General features: G+C 39.4%; 1 protein-coding gene across 1 annotated transcript in view; it reads right to left on the reverse strand.

The window, feature by feature from the left end:
* NRDE2 (NRDE-2, necessary for RNA interference, domain containing) overlaps positions 1-10003 on the reverse strand; it is a 41844-nt gene extending 31841 nt beyond the window's left edge. Inside the window, exons 1-2 of the mRNA XM_006925525.3 lie at positions 9851-10003; positions 498-606 (exon numbers count right to left, since the gene is read on the reverse strand). Of these exons, the coding sequence (XP_006925587.1) occupies positions 498-606; positions 9851-9944 (203 nt within the window). The 5' untranslated portion in view covers positions 9945-10003. The remainder of the gene's footprint in view (positions 1-497; positions 607-9850) is intronic.
* Positions 10004-17923: the final 7920 nt, after the last annotated feature.

The raw sequence follows: 17923 nt of genomic DNA on the forward strand, positions 1-17923 counted from the left end.
TCTGACTCTCTCGTGGGGTTCCCATGCACACGACATTAAATTTGATTTTCTCTTGTCAATCTACCTCCTGTTGACTGATTATTTTGCCAGCCAAAAAGAACCAGAGGAGGTAAAGAAGAATTCTTCCCCTTCCCCACATTATCTTATACGAGCTCCTTCTAATTTTATGAGTGTTGAAAATGTAACTAAAGAAATATCTGAATTCTATATTTATCAACATTCTCAAGGTTACTAATGAGGTTGGTAAAGTTACTTCAGATCACAATATGCCATTTCCCTCATGGCTTAATTACTGGTGTCACATAGTGGCCACTGCAATGCAAAGGGGAAAAATCTGTAAGAGTGAGGCAAGGGAAAACAGCCAAAGATCACCTCATTACTTTAAGAGTTTTACTTATTAGCTCTTTTATCACAGAGTTTCCTAAGGAGCATCATCCAAGCTAAGCTGTAGACAGTACACTGACAAAGACTGAAAATACATCTACCGAAAACACTACCTTGTCGGTGGTGAACCTTCAGAAACAAGAGCTGTGGTCTCTTCGGTTTGTTGGCTCAGAGATGTTACGGTTCCAACACAAAAGCTTGGGTTGCTCAGCCAGTCTAATTCTGCACATGCAAAAGAAAAGAAATCAATGAAATTAGCTCAATACATTTCTAAAGCAGGAAATCCATCTTACCAGCTGACATCCAAATTCACAGCCAATGTCAGTCAGGCGTTTAGAACAATCTACAGAAGCCAAAGGGAATCCATGAAATTTTTATTTCACAGGGCATGGGGCTTTAACACACTCTAAAATATTTAAGACTGAAATCCTCTTGTGATATCAAGCTGTGGCTTAAGCAAAAGCCATGTAATAAGTGTGGCCTAAAAGGCAACAAGGCTTTATGCATTCCATCCACACTTAATGAGCATGAAGGATTCCTAAGCATTAGGTTTTAATGACCTCAAATTTGATTTAGACAATTCCAAAAAGTTAAAAAATCAAATCAGGCCTAAAAGCCCACCATACTTAATATTATTACAGAAGATTAAGATATTTTTCTTTAAAAGAATATTCTAATGCTCTGTCTTAGCACAGTAACTCAACATAAGCCTTTCCTTATAACAAACAGTACTCCTTTTTGAAAATAAAAATACACGGTGTCAACTTTTCTAATTAATGCTAAAATTATATGTTAACAATGATTACATCTGAGTGGTGAGATTAAATGTCTAAAAACTTTTTTTCTGCTTATACATTAATTTCTAACTCTTCTACAATGAACTCTTTCTAAATTACTTATTTTCTAACTTTTAGGAATCTCAGCTATGAAGGAAAGAAAGCAGTAGCGAGGGGGCTCAAGGAGGGGTTTATATTTGGTCCCGTTTTGTTTCAGGATGAGAGGCAGGGCACATTCATACGCCAAGGAGAAAAAACCCATGACATGGTTGGAGTTGTAAGAAAGACAGGTAATTACATTTTTCAACAGCTGTACTGGAATATAATTTATAATACCATAAGGTTCACCCACATGAAGTGTACAATTCAGTGGTTTTTAGAATATTTAGAACTGTGCAACTATCACCATAAAATAATTTTAGAACATTTTCATTATCCCAAAAAGAAGCCCCATACATATTAGCAGTCACTCTCCATTCACCCGCCCCCTCTCCCACCCTGACCCCCAGCCCTAGGCAACCACTAATCTATCTCTTTCTCTATAGATCTGCCTATGTTTGACATTTAATATAAAGAAGATCATACAACTGGAAAATAGTTCCTGCTGCTGAGATCACAATTATTCCCACAATAACTGGATTCTATGACAAACAAAAGAAAAATGGGAAAAGACGGAACAGACACTATGCAAGGAGAGATGATTCAAATACTTCCTGTATATTTTTATATGTCAAATAACGCCAGTATATTTTATGGTCTTTGCTAACTGGCTTCTTTCCCTTGGCATAAGGCTTTCAAGGTTCATCCATGCTGTAACATGTATCACTCCTTTAATCCTTTTTATTGCCCAATAATATTTTATGCATTACACCACCTTTTATCTGTTCATCAGTTAATGGAAACTTGGGTTGTTTCCACTTTGGGGCTACCGTGAATAACGCTGCTATGAATAGTCACGTGCAAGTCTTTATATGAACTCATGTTTTCATTTCTCTTGGAAAGATACCGAGAACTACTGGGTCATACAGATACTCATGTTTAGCAATTTCAGGATCTGCCAGACTTTTCTCCAGAGTGGCTGCACCATCTCACATTTCTGCATCCCCATTAACGACGTAGGAGGACTCCCATTTCCCCGTACCCTTGCCAACTGTGACTGCTTGTCTTTTAGATTATACTCATCCTAGTGGGTGGGATGTGTTTTCTCATCGCGGTTTTGATTTCTGTCTCACTGGTGACTATTGATATAGAGCCTCATGATTTTATTGATCATTCATATTTGAAAAGAAATAGCTATTCAAATCCTTTGCTCATTTCTCGATTGGATTTTTTATTGAGTCATAAGAGTTCTTTCTATAGTCTGTATTCTAGTCCCTAATGATAAATGCATTTTAGTGAGGAAGAGACTTCAGCATGCATGCTATATGATGACAGGGACTTTGTTTTATCCATCGCTATGTCCCCAGCACTGATATCAATGCCTGGTATACATCGGCAGGAGTTTAATAAACATGTGTGGAAAAGAGGGGAGGGAGGAAGGACAATTCCTAAGGAGGCAAAGTACAATAAAAAGCACAGGAAAAGGAGAAAAAGAGAGAGGGACTCTAATTTATTAAGTGCTTGCTGTAGGCCAAGCACCAGATTAGCACCTTTTCTCTTTTACTCCTCAAAACCCTCTGCGGGAGGTATCATGATCTCCACCCTATAGAGGAGGAAACTAAGGCTCAAAGGGATTAAGTAATTGGGAAGGGGAGGCCCAGTGGGCGCTGAGCAACTGTTCACACAGTCTTTCTTCTACTGTCTCCTTTTTCCTTCTGAGGTTGGTTACCTTCCCTTGGGCCTAAGTCCTGGCAAGAGGCAAGTAAAAATACTTCCTGTTGCCTAGATCACAATTATTTCCACAATAATTGTATTCCATAATAAACAAAGGAAAAGTGGGAAAAGATAGAATAAACAATATGCCAGAAGAGATGCTGTTAAATACTTCTAGCATATTTTTACATATTCTAGATAGTGATGACAGCTTGGAGGAAAAGTAAAGAAATACATATGTAAAAAAATCATAAAGCGTGTGATTCTCCAAAGTCCTTTAGAAGGTGCAAGAAAGAGTTTTTAAGGTTGCAATTAAGGCTTTGCCAAATGGGATCACTGTGGAAAAAAAAAAAGTGGTTTATAAAGAACTAAAAACTCTTGGGTTTTGAACTCCAATCATCACTGACTCTCTGTATGACCTTCACCTCAATCTAATGACCTTCTGTCCGGGCAAAAGGTATTTTCAGCTGACAAAAAGCTGCTTGTTTTGGGGGGGGTAGGGGGATGGGGGGGTAGCAGATTAGCAGAGAACATGCATGGAATATTGGAAGTACTCATCATTGGATGTTAGTCCTGGAGGAATTTTGGAGATCTAATCCAGAGATTTCAAAACTTTTCTTTTAATCCAGGAGCACACTGTCCAAAACCTTTCAGAGAAATTCAAAATGCAGGAAGGAGAAAGCAAGACTGCTTCTGCTGGGGGTTCAGAGGAAGAAGGTTCTGAGAAGGTTCTCTGGAGCACAGCCCGGACACCACTCCCTCATTCACGGATCAATAGTTGGAGGCCCGAAGAAGTCGGGTCACGTGGCCAAAGGCACATGTTGGAACCCGGATCTGCGGTTCTCCACCCAGCCCTCCACCATACCATGGCGATGCTCTTCACTTCCTCGACTAAGGAGTCGGTTTTCCTTAATCTACTCGCAATTAGGACATGGACAACTATGCCAATTTTCACACTGTAATCTCATTACACACTCGTCAGTCTTCCCATTACATTCTACACCAAAAGTCAACGACTGAGATTGAGATCCTCATAGGGACCTGGTTCGTAACGATTACAGTGACACTATAGAGTGACAACAGAAAAAAAGACAAACAAAAACATCTTGCCAGGCAAACAAAGACGCCAACCGGTTTACAACTCTTGCATACAAGTTTCCAGCTCGCCTCCCTCCTTCCACTCCTTTCTTCCCAAACTAAAAGCAACATGAGGGCAGAAGCCATGACTACTCACTCCTGTATTCCCAACTCCTGGCACAATGCCTTGGGACAGAGCAACTGGGGCTAAATAAGTACTTCTCAAATAAATAAAATGAATAAGGATATGAACAACATCTTTGCATCTTTATATCCTCAGCGCCTGATTTACTGAACAAAATGAAGGAATTTGAGATGGTCAAAAGCATGCCATCGTCTAGGTATTATAATTCTTTTAGTCTTCATTGTAAATACAGATTTAATCATTAAAGACTAGAGTACTGAATACCTGCTGTGTGCCTAGGCACAGCTGTAGTCTTTGGGGGGGTCCAGTGGTAAACGAGATAGGCCAGGGCCTTGCTCGTATAGTGCTTATACTCGATGATAACATTAACTGTTCACATAAAACATTTCGATTAAGTTTTAGTTACACAGAATCTTCAAGAAAGTTCTTTGAAATTAAAAGATGCTTTAGTAATCCGATTGCAAAGTCCTTTTCTATATTTACCTACATCCTTACATGATATACAAGTGCCCTTGATAGAAATCAAATGTTTATTTAGATAACTATGTCAATACAAGGCAGGATGTAACACATTACAGGGAAGACTGGCAGGAGACCACACATCTAGGGGTTAAGATAGAGAAGCCCACTGGCTGACAAACCATCTGTCCCTGCAGGTTAGTAAATCAATCTCAGGTTGAAACTCACCTGGAAATTAGCACTCTGCTATACACATACACACACCTATGAAAGGAAGAAGGGTGGAAGTATCAGGCAGAAAGGACACTTTAGAACTACTGCCTAACAAAAACCAGGCAGGTATCTGGAAGAACCACAGCATGCGTATTTTACAGAAAATAATATAATGAATACTTTAAGCTGAAATGTTTTTTGTGATAAATTTATTATGTAACTATTTCTCCATCACTAGTGAAAATGCTTTAATTCAATTCTGCTATAGCTAGAGGGAGGGAGGAATTGCAATGAATAGATTTAAGCTTTAAAAACAAATTTTGAATGACAATTGGAAAAAATAGCCAAGTTTCATCACACCCATTCCCCATTCTAGTATAACAAAACAGCACTGATTGCTAGTTTTTTTAAGTGAACTCAAGTAAGTGCCACACCCCCAGGGACATCTCCAGGGTGGATTGTATAAACGAATGAGCATATGTACTAGGAGAGGCATTGTTCTTTTAAAAAGAATAAGCCAAGCTCTTCATTTTGACCAAAACCCTTATTTTCTGACAAAGACTCTTAGAGCACAAACATTCGTACTAAAAGTGCCAGCAAACATGGCTAAGAACTGCATATAAGATGGTGATTATAGAGAACCTAAGCAAAGTCAGCTCTTGCACAGAGTTAACCCACAATTTGAAAAGACTCAGGGGTCCCAAAGGTAATGTATAAACAACCAGAACTCCACCATTCTAATATAGAGTGGTTTATAACACAAGTTCTGGAATCAGAAGAACCTGTGTTCAAATATTGGCTTTAACGTTTATTAGTTGTGCAACTTTGAGCAAAATAATCTCTCATTCAGCACTTTGCTGAAAGCCAGGCACTGTTCTAGGTGCTAGGAATACACAATGAACAAGACAAACCCAACATGATCCTCGGGGAGCTGACATACTGCCAGTCACATGCAATGTGACAAATGCCAAGACAAAGAAAATATACAGGGTATAATGAGAGCACATGATAGGTTCCCTAATCCTAACTAGGTCTATCAGAGAAAGCTGCCAGGGAGAACAGCTCAGTTCAGACCTAAATACGCCCCTTAGAAGCATCTAGGCAGAAGAAATGGCTGATACAAAGGCCTGAAGTGAGAAAGCCACAACTCTCTGGGAAACAGGAAGCTGTTAGGCCTAGACCCCTGGGAGTGAGTGAGAAGCAAGGCAGGTGCTGGGGAGGTGAAATGAACCTGGAGAAGTCAGGTGCTTTAAAAAACGCATTCGAGTTTGGGTTTACCCTAAGTATGAGCTTTGAGCAAGGGTGACAAAATCACATCCAGTGTTCAGAAGATCAGCAGCGAAGAGCAGTGTTTAAGAGCAGGCGTTTTGAAGCTAGGTTTTCTGAGCTCAAATCCTGGCTCTGAGTCATATTAGCCATGTGACCTTATGCAAGGTACTTACTGGCTCTGGGCCTCCATTCCCTCCTCCTTAAAAACACAGATACTAGTATAGACTTCATAGGGTTATGATTCAGTGAGTTCATATTTGTAAAGTATTTAGACCAGTGAATGGCACATAGTGTTTTAAAATAAATACATTTTAAAATTCTGCCTATGGTATGAGTGATTCAGGGAGTGAAGGGAGGACTAAAGATGGGGAGACTAGGAGGTGGTTGTAATAATCCAGGGGATGATGGTGGCAAAATTAGGTGGTGACAGAAGGAGACTACGCACTGTACAATGATCTCTGGAATTTAAGGCAAAATGCAGAATACTATGCATCTAAAAAAAGAAGGGAAATGTAGGTGTCTCATATCAAGGGGAAAAAAATGAAAGGATATCATTCACTAATAAAAATTCGAACCTGTTTGGGAAGGAAACTAACAGGTTGGAGGAACAGAAAAGAAAGCTTTTTTCCTCTGAATATACCTGGTTTATATTTTCAACTTTGAAACCATGTAAACTTTCACATTATGAAAGGGATTAAATAAAAAAATAAAAGCAATTCCTAAAAATTGAAAACAAATGTACCTAATTAGATATCAATTGGTGACAAAACCACACAGAGAATTATTTCAAGAGATTTTATAACACAGTAATTTGACTGCATATCCATTGTGGGATATGTCCTAAAGACAAATGGCGCCATAAAGAAATATTAAACTATTTAGTATCAGTCATATTACTATTGTTATTTTGAACACATACATAATTGTACTAATGGCACCAGGAACTAAAATTTTTGGCGTAAGAGGAAAGAAATACAAATATTAAATCAAATAAATTAAGTAAAAATCTCACAACCTTAAATTTGGACTGGAAATATCAATATGAACTCATGATGTAGTTTTCTCTTCCTGGTGAGAACCACTAAAAATGTCTGGAAGCAATGACAACGCAGTGCAATGAGTACTTCTAACATCCAATTGTGGTTTTAACATACTCATACCATTTTCAACTTTAAAAGAAAAAGGTTCCTTGGAGGATTAGCCAATTCCAGAACACGTAAGCAACAAGCTCTGGGTCTCTTTTAGGCCAGAAAGCAAGGAAGTGATTAGACACAACTGGGCCATGTCAAAAAGACATAGGCATCAACTTTATTAGGCTCCCATTAGCCGAAGATGTGACAATTTGAGCACTAGAAAAATTATATCTACAATGGGTTGAAATATAAATATGTTAAAAATTCATGAGTTCATAATGAAAAGGGGAAAAAAAAAGAAACACCTCATTGGTCACCTCCAAAAGAGACCCTCACTCATTATTCTGAAAACTGACAGAACAAAGCAAGCATTCATCATGTCTTTTCTGCCTAAATTGTATTTCGGGGTATGAGAAAAAGTTCTTTATAGAATAATTGAAGCTAATAAATATAGGAGGAATGTTAAAATTAGAAAATAACCATTTTGTAACCCCACAGAAATAATGGATTTAAGCAATAATCAAATGGCTGCAAACATCATTAGATGAAAGGCTGGCAAGCAGCTTCATAATGGATGAATCAGGCTGTCCATGAATCCACTGATCAATATTAATATCACTATATTATAAAAGAGAAAACTAGAAGGAAGATCTTCCTGATTTGATTCAATAACAAGTGCAGAGAACCCCCAGTGAGGTATTTTCAACTAAAAAAATATATATATATGCCTGAATCTAACTCTCTAGATTACCAGTTTACAGGGATAGAGAAGCTCATTAAATGACACCATGAGGATTTGGTGGGAAATGTGTATAGGACAAATGACCCAGTTTCCACAACAAATAAATCACAAGGGAAAATGGAGGAGACAGAGAAACTTTTATATTAAAAAGAGACCTGAGGGACATATCCACAACATACAACCTTGGATCTTTTTTGGATCCCGACTTGAACAAACCAACTGTAAAAGGCCATTTTTGAGACAAGTTTGGAAACTGGAACATCAACTGGCAATTAGGTGATATTAAAGAATGATAGTTAATTTCACTGAGAGTGACAATGTGTTTAAATTTTCAAACTTAAGTACTTTATAAAAAGCCCTTTACAAACATTATCCTGATGCTGGATACCCAGAGATATCCAACAAACACTAGTTAAGGTAAATGACAAGAGCAACACTTCCCTGTAAACTCTCCATGTCGCCTCCCAAAATAAAAGGATAAACCCTTGGCCTGTTATTCAAGTCACTATACTCCCTCACCACCAGTCCTAATCATATTTCCCAGCGCTGCTCTTTACACCCTATATTTCCAAACTAGACTATTTGCAGTTCTCTGCACAGGTCTCACGCTTCCTTTCTTGCATGCTTTTGCAGGCCCTGGAATGACTTTCCACTAACTCTATTTGTCCAACCCTACCCTCTTGAAGACCCACTCCAGAAGTTAGCTCCTATATAAAGCCTTATTTGAATCTCTCGTCAGAAGTCATTGTTCCTGTAGCTCACCTGTGACATTTATAATATCCTACCTCATACTGCTATTTTTTGCCAAGTACCTACTAGTGGTCTATATACATCCAGCAAATATTTATTGAGCACTTATTATATTTGGGGGCTGTGCTAAGGGCTAAGTATGCTACAATGAATAGACACTTTCCCTGACCACAGAGATTAGACAGTAAAAGGATAACCAAAATTACACTATATGTGAAATTACTCACAATTATGTTACCAAAACATAGGTATAGTAGCCATGAGTGGATATAAAAGAGGTGTCAGACACAACTTGACTCTGCCACATAAGTGCATGATTTAGAATTAATTACTTTAAATTACAATTCACTACAGGCATACTGAGCTTCACTTTACTGCACTTCATGGTGGGTTGAGGATTTTACAAAAGGAAGCCCCTCCACTAGCAAAAAGATGACATCTCACTTTACTGCAGTGGTCTGGAACCAGACCCGCAGTGTCTACAAGGTATGCCTGTATGTGCCTCAATTTTTAACAACGCAGATCTCCTGAGAATGTTTAAGGCTTAAATAAAATATATGATGTCTGGTGCACAGTAGGCCCTCAATAAATAAATGTTAGTTCTCATTCCCAGCAGCTGTGCCTGTCTGGAAAGCAACTGTTTCACTAGGCTCTGATCCCAACCCCCTAGCTCTAGGCCTGCCAAAGGATATGAACCCAATAAGCATTTCAGAAATAAGAGAGAAAAGAATATGCAGCATTTGCAACAGGAGTCTCCTTGAGATATGGAGTATCATTATTCCCGTTTTATAGGTGAAGTAACTGAGGTTCAGAGAAAAAATGGGGTCAGAGACAGTGATATTATGTAACTCCCAGCTCTAAGGTCTCTCCTATGCCTTTCTCCTTCCATACTCTAAAATTCTAGCCCCGAAGACGCCGGGACCAGAAGCCAGGACTAAGACAGGAGCCCTTCCCAGAAGTCTTTGCAGCGCCGCGGAGAACTCTGGGACACAGGTGGATCAACAAATCCAAGGCAAGGGCCGAGGCCTGGGACCGAGAAACTACGAATTAAACCCGCCGAGTGCCTTCTTCCTCCCTTTTGCGTGCTTACCTTTCCGGGAACCGCTATCGGAAGGCTCGCTAACGCCCGCAAAGGCCGGGAACAGGGCCATGATGACAGGCCGCACCGCCGTTCCCCGACACATAAATGGCGTCAGCGTTCGGCCGGTAGTGAGGCCTTCGTGGTCTCGGTGCACTCTGGGAAATGTGGTTTTTCTGGCGCTCAGTCGGGCTTGACCCAGGACCCGGCGGGGCGGGGCGGGGCGAAAAGGAGCGGGGCGGGACAGGAGCACTTCCCAGTAATAGATACCTGCGGGCTTCTGCGAGAAGCCGGAAACGCGAAGGTTGAGAGGTAGAGTTGTTCAGAACAGAGAGTACTAGAAAGTTGAGATTCCAGTTCCACTCCTGAACTCACACCATCACTTACTAAATGGGTCAAATTAATCAAACTCTCTAAGCTTTAGTTTCGCATCTACAAATGTTTAAAAATTAAATGAGCAGGTAGGTAGGTGCTTAGTTAACATTGTGTCTGGTCTGTGGAAAGCACTTAAAGTTATACGTTATGACAGTTGTAACTGCAGGTCGAACTCAAAGCTCTGGGATATCTAAACTTTCGTTTGCCACTTTGAATATTTTAGGAATAACAAAGTGCAAGGTCTTATCAAGTTCAAAGGTCTTTGCTAGTCAGAAAATACATTTACAACCTATCAAGTATTCTTGACTTCTTGATCAAAAAAAATTATGTATGTATATATGTATGTATGTATGTATGTATGTATGTATGTATAAAATCGAGCCTCCTACCAGAAACATAGGGGATAAAGGAACAATTTAAAGAATTCATAGGATCTAGAAGCAATCAGCCAAATCCAGAGTATGGGAAATTATTTTTTTAAAAAGTTTCTTCAACAAATCAATGGCTTTAAGGGAATGGAAGATTGCAATAGATGAAAAGACTTTAGAGACCAAATTTAGTACATGGCCTCATGATTCTGATTGAATACATTGTAAAAAGACCTTTTTGGGACAGATGGAGGAATAAGAAGTGAACAGAGTATTAGATGACATCAAGCAATTCTTAATTCTGTTGGATGAACTAAAGGCACTAAGTTTACTTTATAAATTTCTTATATTTTAGAGATACACGCTGTATATTAGAGATGCATACTCCAGTATTTGAAGGTGAAAATAAATGAAAATATATTTATTTGGATCCTAGGGATTTCAGAGATCTCTAGGAACTAAAAAGATGCAAAATCTAATCAGGGGATGGGTGGACTCTTATGAAAGCTACAGTCCTGTGTGAGTCCAGAATGAGTCCCCTTCAAGCTTGAGGTTCTCTACATAGAAATTAAAAAAAAGGGACATAGTATGACGGTAGAGGAGGTAAATCCCCGCATGTCTGCAGCTGTAAAACTCGGATCCTACCACAATCTCTGCTCTAAGTTACCTCAATTTATTGGGGCAGCATCTGCCTCCCTTTGCAGATCACCTCAGGTAACTGGGATGGTGACCGTCTTCCCCAGTGCTTCATATCTTTCCACTCCAGAAAAATAATTAATATGGAAAGTTTACGAAAAAATATGGGCATATTAGATTTTTTTCTGTGCTCCAAATGTGTAACAATTTGGTTTAAGAGACCCCCCTTTTAAGAATAAAGTGATCAAGTAGCTGATATAGACTCCTGATTAAGTTGAAATCTTATGAAGTTTAGGGAGAGTTTCAGAACATGTAAGAGAATGTAAAGTTTACCATGTTTGTAAGTATAATAAACTTCATAAAAAATAACACTTGAAAAAATTGATATATTGTCAGGTTACTGAAGTACCTGAAAAGGAAATAAAATGTATTAAATTTATAAATTTATATGAAATGTGTAAATACTAGCAGAGGTCACCAAACTTTTTCATAGAGGGCCGGAGGGTCTCTGTCACAACTACTCAATTCTGCCATTGTGTTGGGAAAACAGCCATAGATAATTTATAAATGAATGGGCATGGCTGTATTCTAATAAAACTTTATTTGCCAAAAAAAAAGTGGCAAGCCCCTGGCCATAGTTGGCCAGCCCCAAAAGGTCCTATATTACATGGGGTGGTGTTTAATTAGCTACCTTTATAAATTGAAACAAACAGTACTCAAGACCCCATTAAATTATTGCTAAAATGTACTAGACTTATAAATAAAATTTGTAAACTGAACTCGAACATTTAAGAACATTGTTCTTCAATTAAAACATTTCTTCTTTTATATTCAACAACTAGTTTTATTGCTAAAATTTTATTTTTATTGTTAAACTTTTATAGGCATTATAATGGTGGTGTGGTTATATGTTTTTTAAAGAGTCCATATCTTTTAGAAGTACATACTTAAACACTGGTGTGATGCCCAGGACTTGTTTAAATACAGGAGGGCAGTTAATGGGTGAAGGAGTTATGGAACAGAGTTTGTCCACCCAGTGCTAGCAGAGCCAACACTAAACACCGAGAATTGCAGTAGAAAAAGATTGATGAATGGTGCCGTCCAGGAGAACAGGAAGCTAATGCTCAAAATCCCAAATTCGCTGAGAGTGTGTAGGTTACGGATTATAACCCACAAAGCACTCATGCTGGAAGCTGACTGGTCGGAGGTGAGGTAAGGGTCATGAATCATTTCTTCAGGTCTTGAGAAAAATTCTGAGGTCTTCCGGGTCCCTCTGTCTTGTTTCATGGGAAAGTAGCCAGGGGGCCATTCCACCTTACAGCTCAAGAGCTGAAACATAACTTAAATCAAGATGTTATCTGTAGCCCACTGGACCCTGTGACCATTAACAGGTCTGGGCTACTGCCTTCTGCTGATTGTGGAGTTGCTGATTATCCAGGGCAAAGTGCAAGTCTCTGACAGGTGCATATATAGAGAGAGAGGGATATGAGTTCTAGAGCTAGGGTTTAAAACTAAATTTAATCAAAGCCATAAGGACCCTCGGTTTCAAAGGCATGACTGAAATGAGACAAACTACTGATACACATAAGAACATGAATAAGTCACAAAATCTCTATGCTGGGCAAAAACAAATACACAACAGAGAACTTACTATATGATTCTATTTATATAAAATTCTAGAAAATACAAATTAATATATAGTGACAGACAGCAGATCAGTGGTTTACTGGCTCTGGGGACAGAGAGTTGATGTTCTACAGGAAGCATGGAGAATCTCTTGGGAGTGATATAAATGTGTATCTTGATTTTGGTGGTTTCATGGATGTGTAACCACCTGTTTCTTTTTAAGCTTACAAATACACTGAGATTTTGAATTTGTTGTTTTAATAAATTGAACACTAATCTTTTAAACCAGGGGTCAGCAAACTTTTTCTGAGGTCACATACCAAAGAGTTTAGACTTAGTAGGACATATGGTCTCTATGGCAACTACACTGGAATTTGAATTTCATACAGTTTTCACATGTCACAAAATATTATTCTCTATTTTTTCCAACATTTATAAATGTAAAAAGCATTCTTAACTCATGGGCCACACAAATTGAAGTGGGCCGATTTGACCCAGGGCCATAGTTTGCTGGACCCCTGCAAACTTTTTACTATTAGACAAAACTAAAAGTAGACTTTTGAATAATCTTTTCTGTATAGGAAAAACCACCCCAGAGAGCATGAAAACAACTCATTTTAACTATAATTAATTATTTCACCATACAGATACTTTGGGTATTTCCAGTGCCTGTGGCAGGGATTTCTTAGAATAAATTATGTATGTAACGTGACTAAACGAAGAGAATGCACTACTCAACCATTTTGAAGTATTTTTATTCTTCGTGGCAGAGATTACTCACTCTAAGTTGATACGTTGCTGTTCCAGCATCTATCTCGCTCTCTAGTGTATTCTCACTTAGCCTGCATCCCTCTCACTGATCTTGGTCACCTCTGGTCACTGACAAGGGTTGATCTTTTCTCTGAAGCTGGGAGGAATAGGAGACAGCAGAAGAAGAGAGTGGACATTGTGCAGGACAGATGTGTAAAACGAGGCTTGGTTTCAGTTGCAGAGGAATTGGATGAGGGATGTACAGTCTCGATCTCAGCAAGTTAGGCAGCAAGACTGTCCATGAAGAATGAAAAAGCGGTAGGCTTGAGTAGGGGCTGACAACTATAGAACACTTTAAATGAGGTTATAGAAGATGCAATAGGAATAAAAAGATTGCCAAAAGGCAAACACAAAGCAGGCAGGTGCTCTCTTCATGTTTGTTGGCAGAATAGCACCTACATAATGTCTATTATTACTTTTGGGAAAAGATAGTAGAGAAAAAAGAATAGGTAGTGGATACCTTTTGTTTTACTTAATTAGCAGCGTCTTTTCTGTATTTACAAGGTGGTCATGTTAGTACAACGGTGGCCTGTCTATCCTGACCCATCTGATTTGTCAGGGTAAGTATATGACCCAACTTGGCCAAGTGTTCATGTGCTCAACCCAGCTCTGACCCAAGCCAAGTCAAGCAGAGTACTCTTCCAGGAATTTTTAGAACTAGAAGTGAGAAAGAGAAGCTGGTCTCTGTGCCTCTAGGCTGCAAGATGTAGTAGCCCAGGAGCTAGTGGAGGAGCCGAGGAAACCTGCCTGTGGGTGGAGACAGATGAAGGCAGATGTGAGTTGAACAGGTGAGTCCCAGAGATTTTGGAACTCCAGTTCTAGTTGTCCCTGGAGCTTCATTCCTACACTTGCATTTTGGGAAACCGCCCAATATCCTCATAAAACATTCCCCATGTCAGTTAAACAGATGCAAGTTGACTTTGTCATTTACAACAAACAGAATGACAAAGTGAATGAATGAGTAAATGACACTATTTCCATACTGAAGGTCATAATCCCCAAGTCTGGATGTGTTCCAATTAGTTTCAGTGCTGAATGAGACTTTTAAACTGGTCTACCCAGAACATGTAAAAGCAAATTCCTTTCACCTTAAGAAGGAAAGAATCCTCACTCACTCACTCACTCACTCAGGCAAACTGGAGAAACAGGTCTATCAACATATTCAATCTTAAGGAATTTCTGGTAGTCCTATGAAGTAAGAAAATGTGCCTTTGGAAATCAGAGATACCAACAAAGAAATAAGAACCTAAACCACTTCATTGATGAGATCTGCTTTCCTTTATTATTTTTTTTCCTTTTTTTTAGCGAGGGTCGGGGAGGAGGAATGGGGGCTGGGAATTTCTTTGGTTACAAATTCCTTAATATGTGGTCACAGTCCCAATTAATAATTCTTCAGTCATAGCTAAACTAACCTATTTATGCCTAATCACAATTCACTCACTCAAAAATCCGAAATATGTAAGGGTTTGAGAAGTGCAGAAATTAGAGAAGGATGTCGGCAACAGCATTTGATGATGACCTTACTGCTCAGAACCTTTCAGATCTTTAGGAGGAATCTCACTTAGTTAGGTTTACTCTCCAATAAGGAGGGTTGTGGGGTCAGGCCGAGGGCATTTCTCAAGAGCCTTGGATAAAAGTGATTTTAGCCACAGTTTTAAAAAGTTAAATAAATTTCTTGGTAGTATACTCTTTAACACTTCTTCCCAAAATGCCCTGAAAAAAATTTTCAGCTTTCGTTGTGATTAGAGCTCTTCCAGAAAGTGATATTATGTTTTATAAGTTATATTGATCACGAAAGAGCTCAGTAAAACAACCTGAACATTGTTTTAAAATACTTTTTTAATAAGCAGAGTTAAATTTCCTCTACTCAGGCTGCCTTTCTTTGACCAGGTAAGTGATATTTTAAGACCGGTTTGGTCTCAGTCTCCATTTAAAAACTCCTTTATTATCTTGTCAACTGTTGTCTCTCTGGTGATTCTCCTGGCTTGTGGTCACATGTCTTTTAAGTGTGGAGCAGATGTGGCTGGTTAATCTCCTCCCACTTTGATTCCCATCTGCACATCTCTTTTCACTAACCCCCTCTCACTGCCAAAAAGAAGCAAGTGTGAACTTTTTCATCTGTAAATTTCCAGTTGCAGGTGAAAATATCTAAATTAAATTGATTTCACCTTTTGCCCACCCGTTTAGGAAAGCAGAAACTATCCTCTCCTTCCATTTTAAGCATGCATGCATGCTTGATACAGAACACATTTTAAAAATAGAAAAGTATAAAGAAAACGAGGAATGATCACTCATATTTCCATTACCCAAAGACACATACCATTTTGGGGTAGTCCTATGCAGGCCTTTTCTTTCTTTCTTGTATGCTTTTTCAGTGAATTAGTATATGGGTATATTTTTTCATCGTAATTATGATTACTTTTCTTCTAATAGTCTACATATTTTATTACAAATCTTTGTTTTATTACAAATCTCATGAACATGTATTAGATGTATAATATTTCATCCAGTGGATGGGATCACAATATACTTAACCATTCCTTATTTCTAGATATTTAGCAAACTTCACGTATGTCGTCTCGTTTTTGTTATCTATGAGTTCTCTAAAACATAAATAGCCTGGTAGGATTGTTATTCACAAGATCTAAATGGCAGCGCATCCACCAGTAGTCAAGAGGGACGCTTGTAACGGTGAATTGCCACCGTACTGAATGAAGCACAAGGAGTGAGGTGGCAAAAATGGCAGCCAAGAAGGGCAAGACAAATATACCTTCAAATAACAAAGGCAAAAGCTCCACAAAACATGTATTCACTAATGTCACTACACTACGTGCCAACGGTACATACGGACATCTCAACAAACAACTCTGGCCCAAAGACATAGCGCAAATATAATCTATAAATGAACGAGGAGTGCTGCCAGTCCTGGGAGGTGGGCGTTAACTGCCTGGGAGGGCTCCACAGAGGTGGAGCTGCTTACCTGAGTCTTGATGAAGGAGGAGGAATTCATTGACAGACCAAGGAGAGAACGAATGTAGGCACAGGAAATAGTCTGTGCAGAAGTCCAGGCTCCAAGCCCGCAAGGTGAGTTCAAGGCCTCTCAACCAGAGCAGTGAAGTGAGAGGCTGCGGTGAGCCTGGGAAGCATGGCCCGGGGGTCCTGAAGAGCCCTGATGCCGTGCGCATTGCAATAAAGAATTTTCTTGGTCCTAGTCCCTGGTTCTTCCTCAGAGGCAAACACTATATCCTTGGAATTTCCTGAGTGGTCCCTTATTATTCGTGGTGGGTCCCTGCCACACCTGAGTTTTCGCTAACGGGATGACTCAGGGTGTGGATGTCACGTGGGAGAGACCAGCCATGTGATTAGAAGATTGGAGCTTTGAATCAGCTGACCTCTAAGTGGCGGAAAGGGGCTGGAGATTGAGTTCAATCACATGGTCAATAATGTGATCAGTCATGCCAATAAAACTCAAGACATCAAGGCCCCAGTGAGCGTCCTGGTTGGTGAATGCATCAATGTGCCAGGTCGGTGGTATATCCTGATTCCACAGGAAAAGAACCCAGAAGCTCCGCATTCAGGATGCTCCCAGACCTCACCTTATGTGTCTCTCCATTTGGCCGGTCCTGATTTGTATCTCGTATAATCAAACTATAATCATAAGTATAGCACTTTCTTGAGAGTTCTGTGAGTTGTTCTAGCAAATTATCATACCTTAGGTGGTTGAGGAAACCCCTGGATTTGGAGCCAGTTGGTCAGAAATGTGCATAGCTTGGGGGCCCATGAACTTGTGGCTAGCATCTGAAGGGAGAGTGGTCTTATTAGGGACAGTTCCCTTAGCCTATACATTGGTGCCTACTCCAGGTGATTTGCCTAGGAATCACATTACAATTACTGCACCATGCTAAGGAATTCAGACCTTATTTTGAAGGATTTTAAATAAGAGAATATCAAACATTCGTGTCTTAGAAAAATCACTCCATGGCAGTATAAAGAATGAATTAGGGAAAACTATGAAGGAGGATGTGTTACAGACTGCCGGAAATCAGACAGAAGCAAGAAACTCAGCCAACGTACAGCATCAGGAGTGAGGGTGAATTACCACAAATCTCTGTGAAATAAGTGTGTGAAGAAGCAGATCAAAGAGCAGCACCCCCAGGGACCAGTTCTGCAAGGGTGCGTCCAGCCTGTGGTGGGACAAACAGCAGTTCGTGGAGAACATCACTTTCAATGATCCGTAAGCTAAAACATTTAGATCTTAAAAAGAAGAATG

This window comes from Pteropus alecto, unplaced genomic scaffold (assembly GCF_000325575.1).
Source record: "Pteropus alecto unplaced genomic scaffold, ASM32557v1 scaffold8, whole genome shotgun sequence".
Classification (NCBI taxonomy): Eukaryota; Metazoa; Chordata; class Mammalia; order Chiroptera; family Pteropodidae; genus Pteropus; species Pteropus alecto.